This window comes from Lampetra fluviatilis, chromosome 11, assembly GCF_964198595.1.
Source record: "Lampetra fluviatilis chromosome 11, kcLamFluv1.1, whole genome shotgun sequence".
Lineage (NCBI taxonomy): Eukaryota > Metazoa > Chordata > Hyperoartia > Petromyzontiformes > Petromyzontidae > Lampetra > Lampetra fluviatilis.
The window spans coordinates 14746832-14763865 of record NC_136285.1 but is presented as its reverse complement, the minus strand read 5'-3'; the positions used below and the strand labels follow the sequence as shown (position 1 = coordinate 14763865).

The window sequence follows — 17034 nt, the reverse complement described above, 5'->3', positions numbered from 1 at the left end:
CCATTGCGTTCGCTGTCGCGTAGCCTCGCCCCAAGCTGATGCCGCTGTCTCCCTTCCTCCATCACTCATTCCCACACTCCCTCCCTCCCTCTCTCCCTCCTGCAGTTGCCTCCAACACTCGCTCGCTCCCTCGCTCCGAATATCATCCCTCTATCACTCTCCCCCCCCCGATCACTCGCTTTCTCTCTCTCTCCCTACATCACCCCCTCCCTCTCCCCCTCCCTCCCTCTCTCCATCAATCGCTCTCCCCATCGCTACCTCCCTCCCCGCTTGATGTGCCCCCCGCCCCCCTCCCCCCTCCCCCCTCACCTCCCCGCTCGCCCGCACGGAGCTCCGCTCGGGGCCGCGTCGCCACTCCGCGCGCCCCGTGGCCGCGACCAGACGCGTCCCCCCGAGAGGAGCGCGGGCGACGGTGCCGCCTCGGCCAGAGGGGGAGGGAGAGGGTGGCGGGGGTCCCCGTGTCTCTCTACGTCTCCACGTGTCTCCCCACGAGTCTCCACGTGTCTCCACGTGTCTCCCCGCGTCTCCACGAGTCCCCACGAGTCTCCACAAGTCTCCCCGCGTCTCCACGTGTCTCCCCGCGTCTGCCCGTGCCCTCCAAAAGTCTCCAACAGTCTCCACGAGTCTCCAAGTCTTCCCGAGTCTCCCCGCCAGGGTCTTCTCCACGCCGCTCCTCTCCCGGCGGGAGCGCGGTTCTCTCGCGGTTCCCTCCGCGATCTCCACGGAGGGAAGCGAAAAGAGATCGGGGCGGGGCACGCAGCGTGCGCGAGACTTACAAAGACAAAGGTCCCCCGTATAGCCTTAACAGACTTTTGGGGGAAAGTGCCCAGACGCTTACATATAGACAAAGACATACAAACAGAGATATAAAAACATATACACACAAACACTCGCTACCTTACACACACTCACAAACGCTCACTCACCAACTCACACTCACCAACTCACACACGCATTCACCAACTCACCCACTCACCAACTCACCCACCAGCTCACCCACTCACCAGCTCACTCACCAGCTCACACACGCATTCACCAACTCACCAGCTCACTCACCAGCTCACCCACTCACCCACTCACTCACCAGCTCACCCACCAGCTCACCCACTCACCAACCAACTCACTCACCAGCTCACCCACCCACTCACACTGCGAGCGACCCCAGGTTGAAGGCGACGCTCCTCTGGGCGACGGCTCGGAGCGTGGGAGTTGTCCCCTCCAGACGGGGGTCCCCAAACCCCGGGTCCCCTGAACCTCGCGGCACCCCGGCACCGCTAGGGACCCAACAGGACCCAGAAACCACCACAGAGCCCGCCTACCCCGGAGCCGCAGCGGACATGGGCACCCAGGTGAGTGTCACACCGTGAGTGGCACCCTCGGGCGGGATGTGACACACACAGACGCACGTCAGAGTGATGTGACACTTCTCCGTTGTCTCTGATATGGGCTGGGTGTGTCGTGACACACTTGGGCTGGGTGTGACACCTTTGGTCGGGACATGACACCCATCAGTTGCAGTGACAAATGTTTGTGCAGTGTTGTGACATCCTGAGGAATGGACGTGACACCCGACACGGCGGCGTGGCACAAGTCGGCGGGATGTGACACTCGCCGTGTCTGTGATTTGTGATGGTGTTGCCAATGCTGTGACACTCGTCTTGTTGTGACGCTCTTAAGGCCGGGTGTGACACTGGGGGTGTGTTGTGACACCCACCAGGGGGGTGTCACAAGGGGGGAGTGTTGTGACACCCTGGGGAATGTGGTGACACTCGTTCCTGGAATGTGACAACCCATCGGTGTGGTGACCTGAGGAGTGGTGTGACACCGTGATGTGACACTGCTAAGGGGGGCGAGAGGCAAAGCCCACTCACTCACCCGCTCACTCACCCGCTCACTCACCAGCTCACTCACCAGCTCACTCACCAGCTCACTCACCAGCTCACTCACCAGCTCACTCACCAGCTCACTCACCAGCTCACTCACACACGAGGGTAGACAACACCACGCCCAGCCGCATTTGAGACCGAGTCGACCTCGGGGAGGCCCAGGACCGGTTCAGATAATCGTCACTCACGTATTGGTGTGAGTAGCGCGCTAACTTCTACACTACCGCACCCCACACCACCACACTGTGTTCAACTACCACCACGACCACACTGTTCAACCACCACAACCACCACAACCACCATCAACACTGTGTTCAACCACGATACTGCAGGTTACAATAACCGTCACCCAGTCAGTCAGTCAGTCACCCAGTCAGTCACCCACCCAGTCAGTCAGTCAGTCACCCACCCAGTCAGTCACCCAGTCAGTCAGTCAGTCAGTCACCCAGTCAGTCACCCAGTCAGTCACCCACCCAGTTAGTCAGTCACCCAGTCAGTCAGTCACCCAGTCAGTCAGTCAGTCACCCAGTCAGTCAGTCAGCCACCCAGTCAGTCACCCACCCAGTTAGTCACCCAGTCAGTCAGTCAGTCACCCAGTCAGTCACCCACCACACTGCAGGTCTCCTCACTTATCTCACTGCGTCTTCCCTCCCACTGCTCCACTTTGGACAATGATGTTAATACTAATAAGTCATGATGACCTTGTGCGCGAGCACCTATTAAGGTTTTCACTGCACTCGAGGGGGTGGCTACACCACGCCTGGCTGAGTGCTGATGATGTTGATGTTGACACACAGTCGACCAAGGGGGAGGCCACCAGGAGCGATTCAAATATCCGGCATCTTGTTACTGGTCGTGAGCGGGAATCGAACTCGGGTGGCCGGGTTCGTAGCGCAACGACGTAACCACTGCACTACCGCTCCGCACGTACACACACACACACGTACACACACACACACACACGTACACACACACACGTACACACACACGTACACACACACACTCATGCATGCATAATAACGCGTGCATTACCGCATCGAGTACAAATGTGATTGCCGAAGCGCATTCCAGTTTGCAATACAATGGGTTAAATAGACCGATATATCACACTGTGCATGCGTGTCTGTGTGTGTGTCTGTGTGTGTCTGTGTGTGTCTGTGTGTCTGTGTGTCTCTGTGTGTGTGTCTGTCTGTGTGTCTCTGTGTGTGTGTCTGTGTGTCTGCGGTGGCGAGCGGTGGCGCAGTGGTGAGCGCGCCGCGATACGATCACAGTGACACGAGTTCGATTTCAGACTCAGCCTTGAAATTAGTAGCAGTTGGTTCGGTGTGTAAACATCAACACTGGGGAGACAAAGGCGGCCGGGAGCGGTGTTGTTCAACCAACACCCTCGTGCGCCGTGCCGGCCTTCATAGGCGCTCGCTAATAGCACTTGCCCCAACTGTGTGGGCTACACGGGGGCTCTTTGTCTGTGTAGATCAATGTATTCATAATCGAGTTCAATATATCCAAAACGTGCCGGTGTAATAGCTCATCGGATTCCTCCAAGTGTCAATAAATATTCAGATTCCGTAACTGTGGCCCTGCTATGGAGTTGTGGGTCAGAGGCAGAGCGACTTAGAAGGGAACAGCGGCCTAGCAGCGCGCGGAGTGGAGGGGGAGGAGCACGGGACGCAGCGTCCATCGGCGAGTCGCGGCGAGTCGCGGGGAGTGGCGGGGGCTGCGCGGTGCAAGTTGATGATTCTAGAGGCGAGCGCGAGAGGCGAGCGCGGCAGAGTGTCCGGTCAAGGTTTGGGCCGAGCACGCAGAGCCGTCCATAGGTGGGGGTGGGGGGGGATGCACCCCCCCCCCCCCGACATCTTCAAACTAAACCTGAAGGGTTACATCGGACACCGTAACGCCGAAGCGCTCTCGCACCCACCCCCCCCCCCCCCCCGAAAGCGCGTCACTCGGCAGAGATGGAGCCATGGAATGAGCTCGCGTGCGGGAGCGAGACGGATCGTTAACGTCGCGAGTCCGTGAGAGGCGGAGGCGGCTTGGGAGGAGCGCAGAGACCTTCAGCCAGCAGTAGGGAGATCATGGCTGGTGTGAGTGCGCAATGCGGAGCGGTGGCGCAATGGTTAGCGCACCGCGCTACGAAACCCGAAAGCCGAGTTCAAATCCCGCTCACGACCAATAACTAGTGGTGAATATTTGAACCGGTCCTGAGCCTCAACTAGGTCGACTCAGCCTCAAATGAGTATCTTCTGTGATATGTAAACCTCCCCACTAGGGAGACAAAGGCGACCAGGCGTGGTGTTGGCCTCCCATCTTGTGTGCCGTGCCGGCTTTCATAGGTGCTCTCTAACAAACACTTGCCTCAAACGGTCCGTCAAGGCTATACGGGGGCTCTTTGTCTTTGTGTGTGCGAGCGCAGGGCGCTGTCGCGTCGATGTGGGTGCGCGCGTTCGCCATCCTCGCGTGCACGCGCAGTCTCGCGGGGGCGAGCACGTGGTGGTAAGGGGCACACACACCCATACTCGCAATCGCACAAACTCACACACACTATTACACTCATAGACACTCATACATACACAGACTGTTGGAGAAAGTGCTGTCAGCAAGCATCTATGAAGGCCGGAACGGCACACGAGGGGTGGGTGGCTAGCACCACGCCCGGCCGCCTTTGATTCCCGAGTAGCAAAGTTTTTTTTTTACACACCGCGCCACGTAAACATTTGAGTCTGAGTCGACCTAGGGGAGGCTCCGGACCGGTTCCGATAATCGTCACTGGTTACACACAAACTCATACAATGGCCTACCGGAGTGTACAATCACGGAGTCTGTGTGTCTCTGAGTCTATGGCTCCTCTCCACGGGTCCTCTCTGTGGATGTCTACGATCACCCCATCCTCTGAACGCACTCTCAAGTCTCGCTCGCTCACGGCCCCCACCCCACCTCGTGGATGGTGGAACGAGCGCAGGTCGCTGGCGCTGAGCCCCGTGCAGAGGCCCGAAGTGTACATCCTGGGCGCGCGGCCGCTGTGCGCGCAGCTGTCGGGGCTGTCCCCGGGCCAGCGCAAGCTGTGCCAGCTGTACCAGGACCACATGGTGCACATCGCCGAGGGGGCCCGCGCCGCGCTGCGCGAGTGCCAGCACCAGTTCCGAACGCGCAGGTGGAACTGCTCGGCGGTGGACGGCTCCAGCGGCGTCTTTGGCCGCCTCATGCACATCGGTGAGTCCACAGAGTTGCTACAACGAGGCAAGCGAGTTAGGGGCGCCACGGTGGCTAGGAGATGTTAACTACCTCGCCTGGTATACAGAAGGGCGTGGGTTCAATCCCAACCCTGACGCCTGCTGCTGTGTATTTGGGGTTTGCGTGTCTCTCTCCCCGTGGTCGCGTGGATTTTTCTCCGGGCCTTACCTGGTGAAATAAAAAGTTTTAATTTTTACTAGGTAATAGTTTAATAGTTTAACTAGTTGAGTTTAGTTGACACGTCTTGTTACCAACGACAATGACAACCACCGACCCCAACCGTGATCAGCACAGTTGGCTACGTACGGTGCGAAGGAAGTTCAACATAGAGTAACATACATACGGATAATCATTTCTCTGATTTGACCGATTGTATTTGATTCGCGTGGGTAAGGAATATACAGCCGGCAGCCGATTTACAAAAATCACCCGCGGAGAAGATTGGTGAGAGTACGGAGGAGGTGACAGCAGAGACTAAATCACGATATCGCAGGCAACGAGTCGCGAACTCGGGCCACGCACCACTCGGCCAACACCCTCGGCAGGCAGCGAGCGGGCGACGTCGACAGCGGAGCGCCCACACGCACAGAGGCCCCGAGCGCGGTGCGACGTCGCTGACGGTATACGGGAGATCTTACATCACGGAATAAATTAAAAAAGGCAGAGAAGGGAGCAGGGAGTTTAAACGTTAGGTGCGACTCGCTAGCAGTACTTGCCCCTACACTCTGGTCAGGCTAGACGGGGGATCTTTGTCTCTGTGTTTGGTAAATGAAGAGTGCAGAGGAGTTCACGTCTCCCCGTGTCTTCAACGATCTCTGCATTTCCCAACATTTTTCAGTGTCCGACCCCATCAATCCACACCTCCCCGTTCCTCCCAACATAATCTCCCCACGTTTATCCACCTCCCAGATTAAGTCCACGTGTCTCCTGACACCATCTCCACATCTCCCCGTGTCTCTCCTCCCCCCGCCCCCAAGGCTCGCGTGAGACCGCCTTCATGTACGCCGTGTCGGCCGCGGGCGTGGTGCACGCGGTGTCGCGCGCGTGCCGCGAGGGCGACCTGGCCACGTGCGGCTGCAGCCGCGCCGCGCGGCCGCGCGCGCTGCAGCGCGACTGGCTGTGGGGCGGCTGCGGCGACAACACCGAGTACGGCTACCGCTTCGCCAAGGAGTTCGTGGACGCCAGGGAGCGCGAGCAGTCGCACCCCAGGGGCTCCGCGGGCCACGCGCGCGCGCTCATGAACATGCACAACAACGAGGCCGGGCGCAGGGTGAGATATGCTTGGAAGGGGGCGGGAGGACATGGGATAAGGGGGGGGGGGGGATGTTGAACTGTATTCCCGTCCTACGGAGCCGACCGTGATAATCGGGGGTGCGGGGAAAGGACAACACACTGAAACACGAAAAAAGAAAATAGTTTTCATTCGAGACGATTTAAAATTGCATAGCTCCAGTGGCCTCCTCATATCGGAAGGAAGGAAATGTCGGAAGGGTAGGTAGGGGAGGGGGCGAATGGGGGATGCACATTATGACCAACGCATTCGTCGCCATCACCACCATCACCACCATCATCAATGATCCTTGTTGTCGCCATGGTCACCGTCATTATAATCCATCGTCACGGTCATCGATACTATCACGATCATCATCATATTGGTCGCTGTCATCAGTAGCATCGCGGCACGCGTGACTACGAGCTTCGCGGTAAGTCAAAATTGTTCACTCGCCCAGTGCAAGCCGAGAGCCTAGGGAAGTGGGGGTACCCATGGGGATAGGGGCCGCGGGAGTCGAGAGTAGCGGGATGGGGGGGGTGTGGAGGCCTCCATCCAGCAGTGGATCGGCACGCCCACGTTAATGAACTAGAGTGACACATTGTGCAGTAATTGCACGCTGTTTTTCACTTAGTACGCCGTCACATTACGACATCTCTCCCCCATCCCCTCCCCTCCCCTGCCCCCCACCCACGCCCCGCAGTGGGTGTACAACCAAGCCGAGGTGGCGTGCAAGTGTCACGGCGTGTCCGGGTCGTGCTCGCTCCGCACGTGCTGGCTGCAGCTCGCCGACTTCCGGGCGGTCGGCGAGCGGCTCAAGGACCGCTACGACGGCGCCACGGCCATGCGGCTGGGCCGGCGCGCCAGGCTCGAGCTCCTCAACGGGCGCCTCAACCCGCCCACGGCCGACGACCTCGTGCACCTGGACGCGAGCCCCGACTTCTGCACGCGCAACGAGACGACGGGGTCGCTGGGCACGGTGGGGCGGGCGTGCAACAAGACCTCGGCGGGCATGGACGGCTGCGAGCTCATGTGCTGCGGCAGGGGCTACGACCAGTTCAAGAGCGCGCTCGTGGAGCGCTGCCACTGCAAGTTCCACTGGTGCTGCTACGTCAAGTGCAAGCGGTGCACGCACATGGTGGACCAGTTCATCTGCAAGTAGCCGCGCGCCTGCGCCTGCCGTTCTTTACCTCGCGAGCGCGTGGGCGCCGCCGTGCCCACGCGAGGTGACCGCGGGGGCGGTGAGCAAACAGTGGAGGTCGTCGTCGACTGTCACACGAAGCGACGCTTGGCAGGAAACTTCGCGTGCAGCGTCAACCAACGAAACCCCCCCCCCCCCACACCCGACCGAGTCACGGCGCCTCGAGCCCAGCTTCTCACACGCGGCGTGGCCACACGCCACAGGGACGACGGCAACCCCGGGAGAGAGGGGAGAGCACCTCCCTCCCGGGCAGAAGAGAGCAGCAGCAGCGTCCACCAAGGCCGAGACGTCCACCGAGGCCGAGACGTCCACCGAGGCCGAGACGTCCACCGAGGCCGAGACGTCCACCGAGGCCGAGACGTCCACCGAGGCCGAGACGTCCACCAAGGCCGCCCTCCCTCGTCGCGTGACGCCAGCCGCCGCCTCGCGCTCTCCGACAAGCGCCGCGTGTCCGGCGGCGGCCGCCACGGAACACGCCGCGAATTTGCCGTCAGCATCCACCGGCCCAGGAGGGGTGGGTGGGTGGGGTTGCCGGCCACGTACGAAATTAGAATACATTGGGGGTGGGTGGGGGGTGGCGTCAAGTCATTAGAGTCGTAATCATTAATGATTTACACCGCGCCTCTCCCGTGCAGTACACACGGAGGTGCCGAGTTGAGCGTCACCCCACAGCGAAGGCGGCGGCGCAGCCCAGCAAGTGCCCCCTCACGCCCCTGCCGCCAGAAGAGCCTGCGCTTCAGGGAGGGTCCGCGGAGCTCCTTCCACGCGAGCCAGACGTCTTGGACGAGGTGGTGGTACCCGCACTCTACCCCACCACTCGCGACCTGCCGACTGATTAACTCTGCAGTGCCAATCTATACCGCTGGGGAGATGGGGAGGGTGGGAGGCGGATACAAAAAACAACTTGCTCCATTCTATTAACTGTCGCGCCGAGAGATCGAGCCGGTGACCTCCGACTGCAAGTCCAGCGGCAGCGTCCCTGCGTCGAACCATCGCAGCAGTCGTGACGACGCTGCCAATTATTGACGAGCCTGGAAAGCCTCGGGGAGTCTCGGTGTTCGCTTTCGGGAGCCACTGGCCAAGCTCCACTCGGACAGCTTGGCCGCGACTAGACGAGAGGGGGGGGAGGGTAGACACTCGGCACCGACTCCGCCTGGCCACGCGCCTACGACACCTGGCAAGCCCATGCGTGGTCGGTCAACCATCCAAGTGCCGTTCACCTACCAGGCTCAAAGCCTGCTTGGCTTGTGTGGTCAGATATGGTGGGGAGGCTCGTTCCGGGTGGTTGTAAAACTCTGCGAGTGGACTGACTACAAGGGGAGAACGTTGGTGGACGGGTGTCGCCTGTGCAGCTTCTCGTGTAATCTGACAGCGGGGAGGCAGCGATGGCGAGGTGGCAGTGGCGGTGTCAGCGGCATTGCTCGTCGTCGTGACCTTCTGACCTTGAACTTGAGTGGCGCGCCAGCGACCACCAGGAGCTGCCTCTGAACGGGGGGGGGGGGGGGGGGGTGTCGGGCGAGGCCCCCTAGCCCCCCCCCCAAAGAATCGAAGTGCCGCCGGATGCCGAGATGAACACAGCCCCTCTCACGCGCGCTCTTAAACAAATATATATTAATATATACACGATACAATGACAAAAGACCCCCCGTATAGACTGTAGGAGGCAAGTGCTGTTAGCGAGCATCTATTATGGCCTGCGCGGCGCACGAGGCGGTGGTGATGGGCACAGCACCACGCCCGGCCGCCTTTGTCTCCCCAGTGCTCACGTTTGCGCACCGCGCCAGGTGAGTTTTCACTCCTGGCGCACTCTAGGTCAGAGAGAGAGAGAGAGAGTTCGACTCACAATTGAGAAGTTGTGAGTTGAATTCTCGGTCCGGGTACCGACTCGGCCCCAACCTCCCACTTATGGATTATAAAACGCCTCCCACTTGGCGGGGTGCGGGCATGAGTGGTGGGGAGGGGGGGTCAACAGCAATTGCACCGTCGAATAATTTGACCCCGTCGTAGGAATGTGGATTTTCCCCACAATGACGACTTACGAAAGCAAGTGGAGAGAGGGGGGGGGGCAGCATGGACTTTAACTCAGTGTTACACCGAGTCGCGTCTGTTACAAACAAAGCGCTTGGTATTAAGGGCAATTATAGGGCAATTGTGGCACACAAAGGTCGCCTGCAGTATCTACTGGGAAGTTGTCGCACCGCGTGATATAGTTGTATGGACCGAACTTCGTCACTTTACGCCACCGCCTTACACAGTTGCTCTTAGTAAACGCGTTGCCGCCGGGTGAAATTGCGTGCGACAGTTGCCCTCGTGTATCGTAACCTTGACGACAATAGCACTGTCAAGACGGCTCAAGTAGTATGTAGTGTGTAACAATAATAACAGTCCGACGCCGTGTCGGGCATAGAGGCCGCGTCACCACTCGTCACCACGCTGGCCAGGTCGGGCTCGTGAAATTGGAGCCGCACTGGAGCGGCTGAGTTATCACTCACCACTGGTATTGGCCGTGGCCAGGAATCTGACTCTGGTCTGCAGGTTCATAGCGCAGTGCGCCAAACACTGCACCACCACTCCCTGCCATACGTATACAGAATACACTCCGCCACGCGGGAATTTGAAGCACTGTTAAGATAAATAGTACACGTGTTGAACCGATGTTGTCCTATGCTCCTGTGGCCCTGCTGCAGTGGCAGAAGTGACTGCGGCATGTCAGTTGACGTGTGCGCTAGTAACGACGTTGGGTCGACATTGGGGCGGTCAGATATTTATGCCAAGGTCGAGACAGTCGCAGACCACCAGTTCGCTACACAGTCGCGGCGAGTGATGTGAACGCCGAAAACTTGAGATTTGAAATCAACTCGAGACCTCCGACAGCTGCCATGCCCGACGTTACGGGACATGTCACCCCCCCGAGTCCTGCTCGACTTGAGACTCCCACAGTCGCCACTGCTTCCCATTACTACTACTACCCACAGCACCGCGCCTTCAGAGCCATTCCAAATGTTAAGCTTAACCCCCACGATTTCGGAGCTCGTGACCAATCTTTTTATAAAATAAAGATGATCTCTATAAAGCCCGTGCTGGTGCCAGTGTTGATATCATCTCGTGGCGGTCATCACGCCGCCGAGACGTCGACGGCTCCGTGCACGAGCCCACTTCACTGGAGAGTCCGCGGGTGCCAAAGGAGGACTCATGCCCGAGGGAGCGTCCACCGGGGAGGTGGAGCCATAAAATGCAGGACCCCTCCTGGAGAGATTTTTTCGGAACGTACATGGTATTGTCATCATAATGAACCAAGCAGCCAGGGTCTATCGACTGCTGGATGAAGACCTCCCCAAGCCGCCACCACCACAACATCTAACGATCCTGTGACGTGGTCATCCACCCGGCGCATGCACACAAGCGGCAGCCCTCGCCCCATCTCCTCCGTGGCCACACTCTCCTCGAATGCGTTGCAGTCTTTGGCTGCCGCTCCCCGATTGACCTCGGCCACCACTCACCTGATGTTCACAGCGCCTGTCAATCCGTTTCCACCTCGGATAAACGGTCAATTTCGTTTACCGAAATCTATTATTAGTGCAAGTGTGATTTCAAACACTGCAATAACGTCAACATCACCAATCACCCTATAGTGGTTTCTATCAAGTAATATAGTTTTTATAAATACGCATTATATGCTTTAAACGATTATTTAAAAGCGCGTCGATGCACGAATGAAATATCAAGAATCGATTCCTCATCGCCAGGCGCGGTTGGGCGCCGGATCCCCCCGGGTGCCGCTGTCCGCGGTGCTGAAGTCTGCGGTGACGTCACCCTCGCTGCTGGATCCACGGGGGGGGGTTGATCACAGCCCCCCCACCCCGCGTACTTGGTTTGTTAGCACGTGGTGCATGTAGCGCCCTCCCGTGGCTGGAGGGGGGGGGTCACGTAAACCCCCCCCCGCATGACATAGACACTGTACACGTTGAAGAACACCCGGCACACCACACCCAGCATGTCCCTAGCTATGGCCGTGGTTAATAGGTCACGTGACACATTCCAGTACAGGTACTCTTCTACTTACGAACGAGTTAGGTTCCAGAGGTCTGTTCGTAAGTCGATTTGTTCCTCGGTCCAACTTTACTCCTGTCGATTCCAAACGTGTTGGACGGCATGTACACTAAACACGGGGGTGGGGGAGCTTGTAAAGTTGTACATAATCTCCTGTAGATGTAGATGCCACTGGTTCTACATATTCTGCAGATGCAGATGCCACCACCACAAGTTGACATTATCATTGAAGTTGACATTATTGATGATGTCAACTTGCTGCGCCGCTGCAGCAGTGTTTGCTCGCTGTCCGAGAGGAGAGGGGACGAGTCAAGAGGGGCGAGCGGGAAGACCGCAGCAGCAGCAGCAGTTCGGCGCTACCAACAATTGCCCAAGCTCTGGTGGTCCTCTATATATGAAGGTGTTATCGGCACAGCAATGAGTGTTTACATCGGGGAAGAAACCGTAGCACCTGGAGAAAGCCCACACGTGCGAAGGGGCATACAATATCGAGACAACATGTGGAGCGGAGTCCACACTTGCTGGTACCGCCTTCCCCTGGCGAGCCAGGGGAAGGCGCCTCCAGGACGCCCACGAGAAGGGGGTAAAAAACCACGACTCGCGCGCGGTCCTCCACCAACCCTCGCTGCTGCTGCCGCTGCTGCCGCCTCCAAAGTGCGGGATTACAGGAGGCCACGTGGGTAGGCACCACCGCCCCAATTATCCACGCCCCCCCCTCCACGCTCCCCCCTCCACGCTCCCCCCTCCACGCTCCCCCCCCCTCGACGCTCCCCCCCCCCTCGACGCTCCCCCCCCCCTCGACGCTCCCCCCTCCACGCTCCCCCCCCCCCTCGACGCTCCCCCCTCCACGCTCCCCCCCCCCCTCGACGCTCCCCCCCCCCTCGACGCTCCCCCCTCCACGCTCCCCCCCCCTCGACGCTCCCCCCCCCCTCGACGCTCCCCCCTCCACGCTCCCCCCCCCCTCGACGCTCCCCCCTCCACGCTCCCCCCCCCCTCGACGCTCCCCCCTCCACGCTCCCCCCCCCCTCGACGCTCCCCCCCCCCTCGACGCTCCCCCCTCCACGCTCCCCCCCCCCCTCGACGCTCCCCCCCCCTCGACGCTCCCCCCTCCACGCTCCCCCCCCCCTCGACGCTCCCCCCCTCGACGCTCCCCCCCACTCCACGCTCCCCCCCCCCCTCCACGCTCCCCCCCCCCCCTCCACGCTCCCCCCCCCCCTCCACGCTCCCCCCCCCCTCCACGCTCCCCCCCCCCCCTCCACGCTCCCCCCCCCACTCCACGCTCCCCCCCCCCCCACTCCACGCTCCCCCCCCGCCACTCCACGCTCCTCCCTCCACGCTCCCCCCCCCCCTCCACGCCCCCCCCCCCACTCCACGCTCCCCCCACTCCACGCTCCCCCCCCCCCTCTCCACGCCCCCCCCCCTCTCCACGCTCCCCCCCCCCACTCCACGCTCCCCCCCCCCCCCTCTCCACGCCCCCCCCCCTCCACGCTCCCCCCCCACTCCACGCTCCCCCCCCCCTCTCCACGCCCCCCCCCCTCTCCACGCTCCCCCCCCCCCCCCTCTCCACGCCCCCCCCCCCTCCACGCTCCCCCCCCCCTCCACGCTCCCCCCCCCCTCCACGCTCCCCCCCCCTCCACGCTCCCCCCCCCCCTCCACGCTCCCCCCCCCCTCCACGCTCCCCCCCCCCCTCCACGCTCCCCCCCCCACTCCACGCTCCCCCCCCCCACTCCACGCTCCCCCCCGCCACTCCACGCTCCTCCCTCCACGCTCCCCCCCCCTCCACGCCCCCCCCCCCACTCCACGCTCCCCCCACTCCACGCTCCCCCCCCCCCTCTCCACGCCCCCCCCCCCCTCTCCACGCTCCCCCCCCCCCCACTCCACGCTCCCCCCCCCCCCCTCTCCACGCCCCCCCCCCCTCCACGCTCCCCCCCCCCTCCACGCCCCCCCCCCACTCCACGCTCCCCCCACTCCACGCTCCCCCCCCCCTCTCCACGCCCCCCCCCCTCTCCACGCTCCCCCCCCCCCCTCTCCACGCCCCCCCCCCCTCTCCACGCTCCCCCCCCCTCTCCACGCTCCCCCCCCCCCTCTCCACGCCCCCCCCCCTCCACGCTCCCCCCCCCCTCCACGCCCCCCCCCCCTCCACGCTCCCCCCCCTCCACGCTCCCCCCCCCTCCACGCTCCCCCCCCCTCTCCACGCCCCCCCCCCCACTCCACGCTCCCCCCACTCCACGCTCCCCCCCCCCTCTCCACGCCCCCCCCCTCTCCACGCTCCCCCCCCCCCCCTCTCCACGCCCCCCCCCCCTCCACGCTCCCCCCCCCCCTCCACGCCCCCCCCCCTCCACGCTCCCCCCCCCCCTCCACGCTCCCCCCCCCTCTCCACGCCCCCCCCCCCTCTCCACGCTCCCCCCCCCCCCCCACTCCACGCTCCCCCCCCCCCCCTCTCCACGCCCCCCCCCTCCACGCTCCCCCCACTCCACGCTCCCCCCCCCCCTCTCCACGCCCCCCCCCCTCTCCACGCTCCCCCCCCCCCCTCTCCACGCCCCCCCCCCCTCCACGCTCCCCCCCCCCCTCTCCACGCCCCCCCCCCCTCCACGCTCCCCCCCCCTCCACGCTCCCCCCCCCCTCCACGCTCCCCCCCCCCTCCACGCTCCCCCCCCCCCTCCACGCTCCCCCCCCCTCCACGCTCCCCCCCCCCCCCTCCACGCTCCCCCCCCCACTCCACGCTCCCCCCCCCCCCACTCCACGCTCCTCCCTCCACGCTCCCCCCCCCCTCCACGCCCCCCCCCCCTCTCCACGCTCCCCCCACTCCACGCTCCCCCCCCCCTCTCCACGCCCCCCCCCCTCTCCACGCTCCCCCCACTCCACGCTCCCCCCCCCCCCTCTCCACGCCCCCCCCCCTCTCCACGCTCCCCCCCCCCACTCCACGCTCCCCCCCCCCCCTCTCCACGCCCCCCCCCCCTCCACGCTCCCCCCCCCCTCCACGCCCCCCCCCCACTCCACGCTCCCCCCACTCCACGCTCCCCCCCCCTCTCCACGCCCCCCCCCCCTCTCCACGCTCCCCCCCCCCCTCTCCACGCCCCCCCCCCCTCTCCACGCCCCCCCCCCCTCTCCACGCTCCCCCCCCTCTCCACGCTCCCCCCCCCCCTCTCCACGCCCCCCCCCCCCTCCACGCTCCCCCCCCCCCTCCACGCCCCCCCCCCTCCACGCTCCCCCCCCCCTCCACGCTCCCCCCCCCCCTCTCCACGCCCCCCCCCCCACTCCACGCTCCCCCCACTCCACGCTCCCCCCCCCCTCTCCACGCCCCCCCCCTCTCCACGCTCCCCCCCCCCCCTCTCCACGCCCCCCCCCCCTCCACGCTCCCCCCCCCCCTCCACGCCCCCCCCCTCCACGCTCCCCCCCTCCACGCTCCCCCCCCCTCCACGCTCCCCCCCCCCTCTCCACGCCCCCCCCCCCACTCCACGCTCCCCCCCCCACTCCACGCTCCCCCCCACCCGACCGCGCGAGGCGACAGACCACGGCTCGAGCCATACCGACATACATCTCGCCAGCCAGCAGCAACACCTCTCGCCCATCTTCCAGCGAGGGACGAGCGCCAACCAGTGGCGTAGTGACGACATTACCAGTGACGTAGTAACTACATAACAAGTCACGTAGTAACATTACCAGTGACGTAGTAACGACATTATCAGTGACGTAGTAACATTACCAGTGACGTAGTAACGACGTTACCAGTGACGTAGTGACGACATTACCAGCTCTGGGGGTGCGGCAATCGGCCAGGCGGGGCCCCCAGACAGCAGGCGGTGTTTGACTCGTCTCCTGCGGTCGCACCGAGGATTTCTATCTCGCGGCTGCTCTTGCCTCAATCAATGTTCGGTCTCGAACACTGTGACGCTGTCGAGGCGCTCCGTCTTCGCAAAATGCAGCCACTACGGCTCCGTAGTTACCCCCCCTTTGCAATATAAACGTCTATACTGGATGATATTGGTCGCGAAAGCCGACGTGTTAAAGCCTACGTGTTAAATGAAAGAAATAGCCCAGAGTTCCTTGTGAAGGCATTTTCATGAAGATAAAAGTAAACCGCGTTTGAAATGAGTGTTTGTTCTCGCACACTCTTGTTGAGAACACCTCGTGGTGGTTGTCAAGGCGGACCCAACTCGTAGCTTTGGCCACCGGGGGAGGCAAGCCCCCCCACTGCCCGCCCCTCGGGACGCGACTGCCGCCAACCGCAACCCTCGGAGCGTCGTCGTCATCGTCGCGTCCCACGACCGCCTCTTGCCGCAGCGACACCACCTCGAGGACGACGTCTGTGGCGCACCGCGAGGTCCCCGTGCCGGGGACAGCATCACCCCCGCAGCGGATTCGGAAGTCGAATGCAAGGATCTCAAGACAACACGTGACCTCTCCTGCCAGTGTCAAAGAATAACAATAGGTTTTACCCTTTATGGGTTTACCCTTTATCTGTTTTATTGCCAGAAAGCGTAAGGGGCCGTCCATAAATGACGCCACGCGATTTTTGACGATTTTTATCCCCCCCCCCCCATCGTCACACGGCGTCACAAAAATCAGACCCCCCTCAAATATGACGTCACAAAGCTCTGCCACCCCCCCCCCCCCCCAAAAAAATGAAACATGCTTCAAATCGCTTTAAACTATTGTCATTGTAGTGCGTGTTTAATGTGGCGCTGCACTCTTGATGTTGTAGGAGAAAACATTTATTACAAAGTCGATTTAATTAAGTAGAACGTGTTGTCTACATTTATTTAAAGTTGCGCATTTTGATGTGACGTCACATTTCTCAAACCCCCCATACCTCGTCAGACATCGTCACAAATGTCTGACCCACCCCCCCCCCCTAGGTGCGTGACGTCTTTTATGGACGCCCCCTAAAACCTATTCTTATACGTTGATACTGGCAGGAAAGGTCCCATGTTGTAGCTATAAATGCCCTGACAGTGCTTTGTCTCTGCGCTGTTCGCCTTTTGGCGTTCTCTGTTCAAACACTTTGAGTCTCGGGTCTACAGAAGGCTGTCGTCTGTGGTGGAGACCAATCAGTTCTCAAAGACAATGCATTTATAATATACAATTACCAGAGCATGTTTTTGTTTGCATGTTCACCACAAGTACGTGTGGTTAATGCAGACAGGATTCCTGGCTAAAAGGTTTCTGTTTGGAGTTTGACCATCTTCACGCCGCCAGTTTTATTGCCAGGAAGCCGATTCTTAGATACATCGCGAGACGCTGTCGACTCCAGGCATTTAGAGTCGCCGCACCAACAAACCCTCCTCGCAGGCTGCTCAGCCTCCTCGCCTCGCACTATAAAGCCGAGGACGCCGCCCTTCAACCAGAACTCCTCCTCGAACTGCCCCAAGAATCCGTCCCACCCGTCATCCCGG

At 61.8% G+C, this 17034-nt stretch overlaps 1 protein-coding gene across 4 annotated transcripts; it reads left to right on the top strand.

Moving 5' to 3' along the window:
- The first annotated feature begins 325 nt into the window (after positions 1-325).
- On the top strand, positions 326-8099 carry LOC144934874 (protein Wnt-5b-like). 4 transcript variants are annotated; one of them, XR_013637214.1, is made up of 6 exons: positions 326-1349; positions 4300-4379; positions 4846-5096; positions 6095-6387; positions 7091-7886; positions 7959-8099. XR_013637214.1 is itself a non-coding variant. In XM_078861123.1 (5 exons), the coding sequence occupies exons 1-5, from the start codon at positions 1338-1340 to the stop codon at positions 7547-7549; spliced, it is 1095 nt and encodes a 364-aa protein (XP_078717249.1). In that variant the 5' UTR covers positions 326-1337; the 3' UTR covers positions 7550-8099. The 4 variants fall into 4 exon arrangements, 2 of the variants coding, with proteins under 2 accessions (XP_078717249.1, XP_078717250.1); XR_013637215.1 differs by having other exon boundaries at positions 7091-7922; XM_078861123.1 differs by having other exon boundaries at positions 7091-8099.
- Positions 8100-17034: the final 8935 nt, after the last annotated feature.

What these genes read in the sequence shown, in the direction of transcription:
- LOC144934874 (XM_078861124.1), top strand. Translation starts at nt 4,676, where the DNA reads ATGGCCTACCGGAGTGTACAATCACGGAGTCTGTGTGTCTCTGAGTCT. An exon ending in TGGCCGCCTCATGCACATCG is followed by an intron (nt 5,097 to 6,094) that starts GTGAGTCCACAG and finishes CCCGCCCCCAAG; the next exon opens with GCTCGCGTGAGACCGCCTTC. An exon ending in ACAACGAGGCCGGGCGCAGG is followed by an intron (nt 6,388 to 7,090) that starts GTGAGATATGCT and finishes CACGCCCCGCAG; the next exon opens with TGGGTGTACAACCAAGCCGA.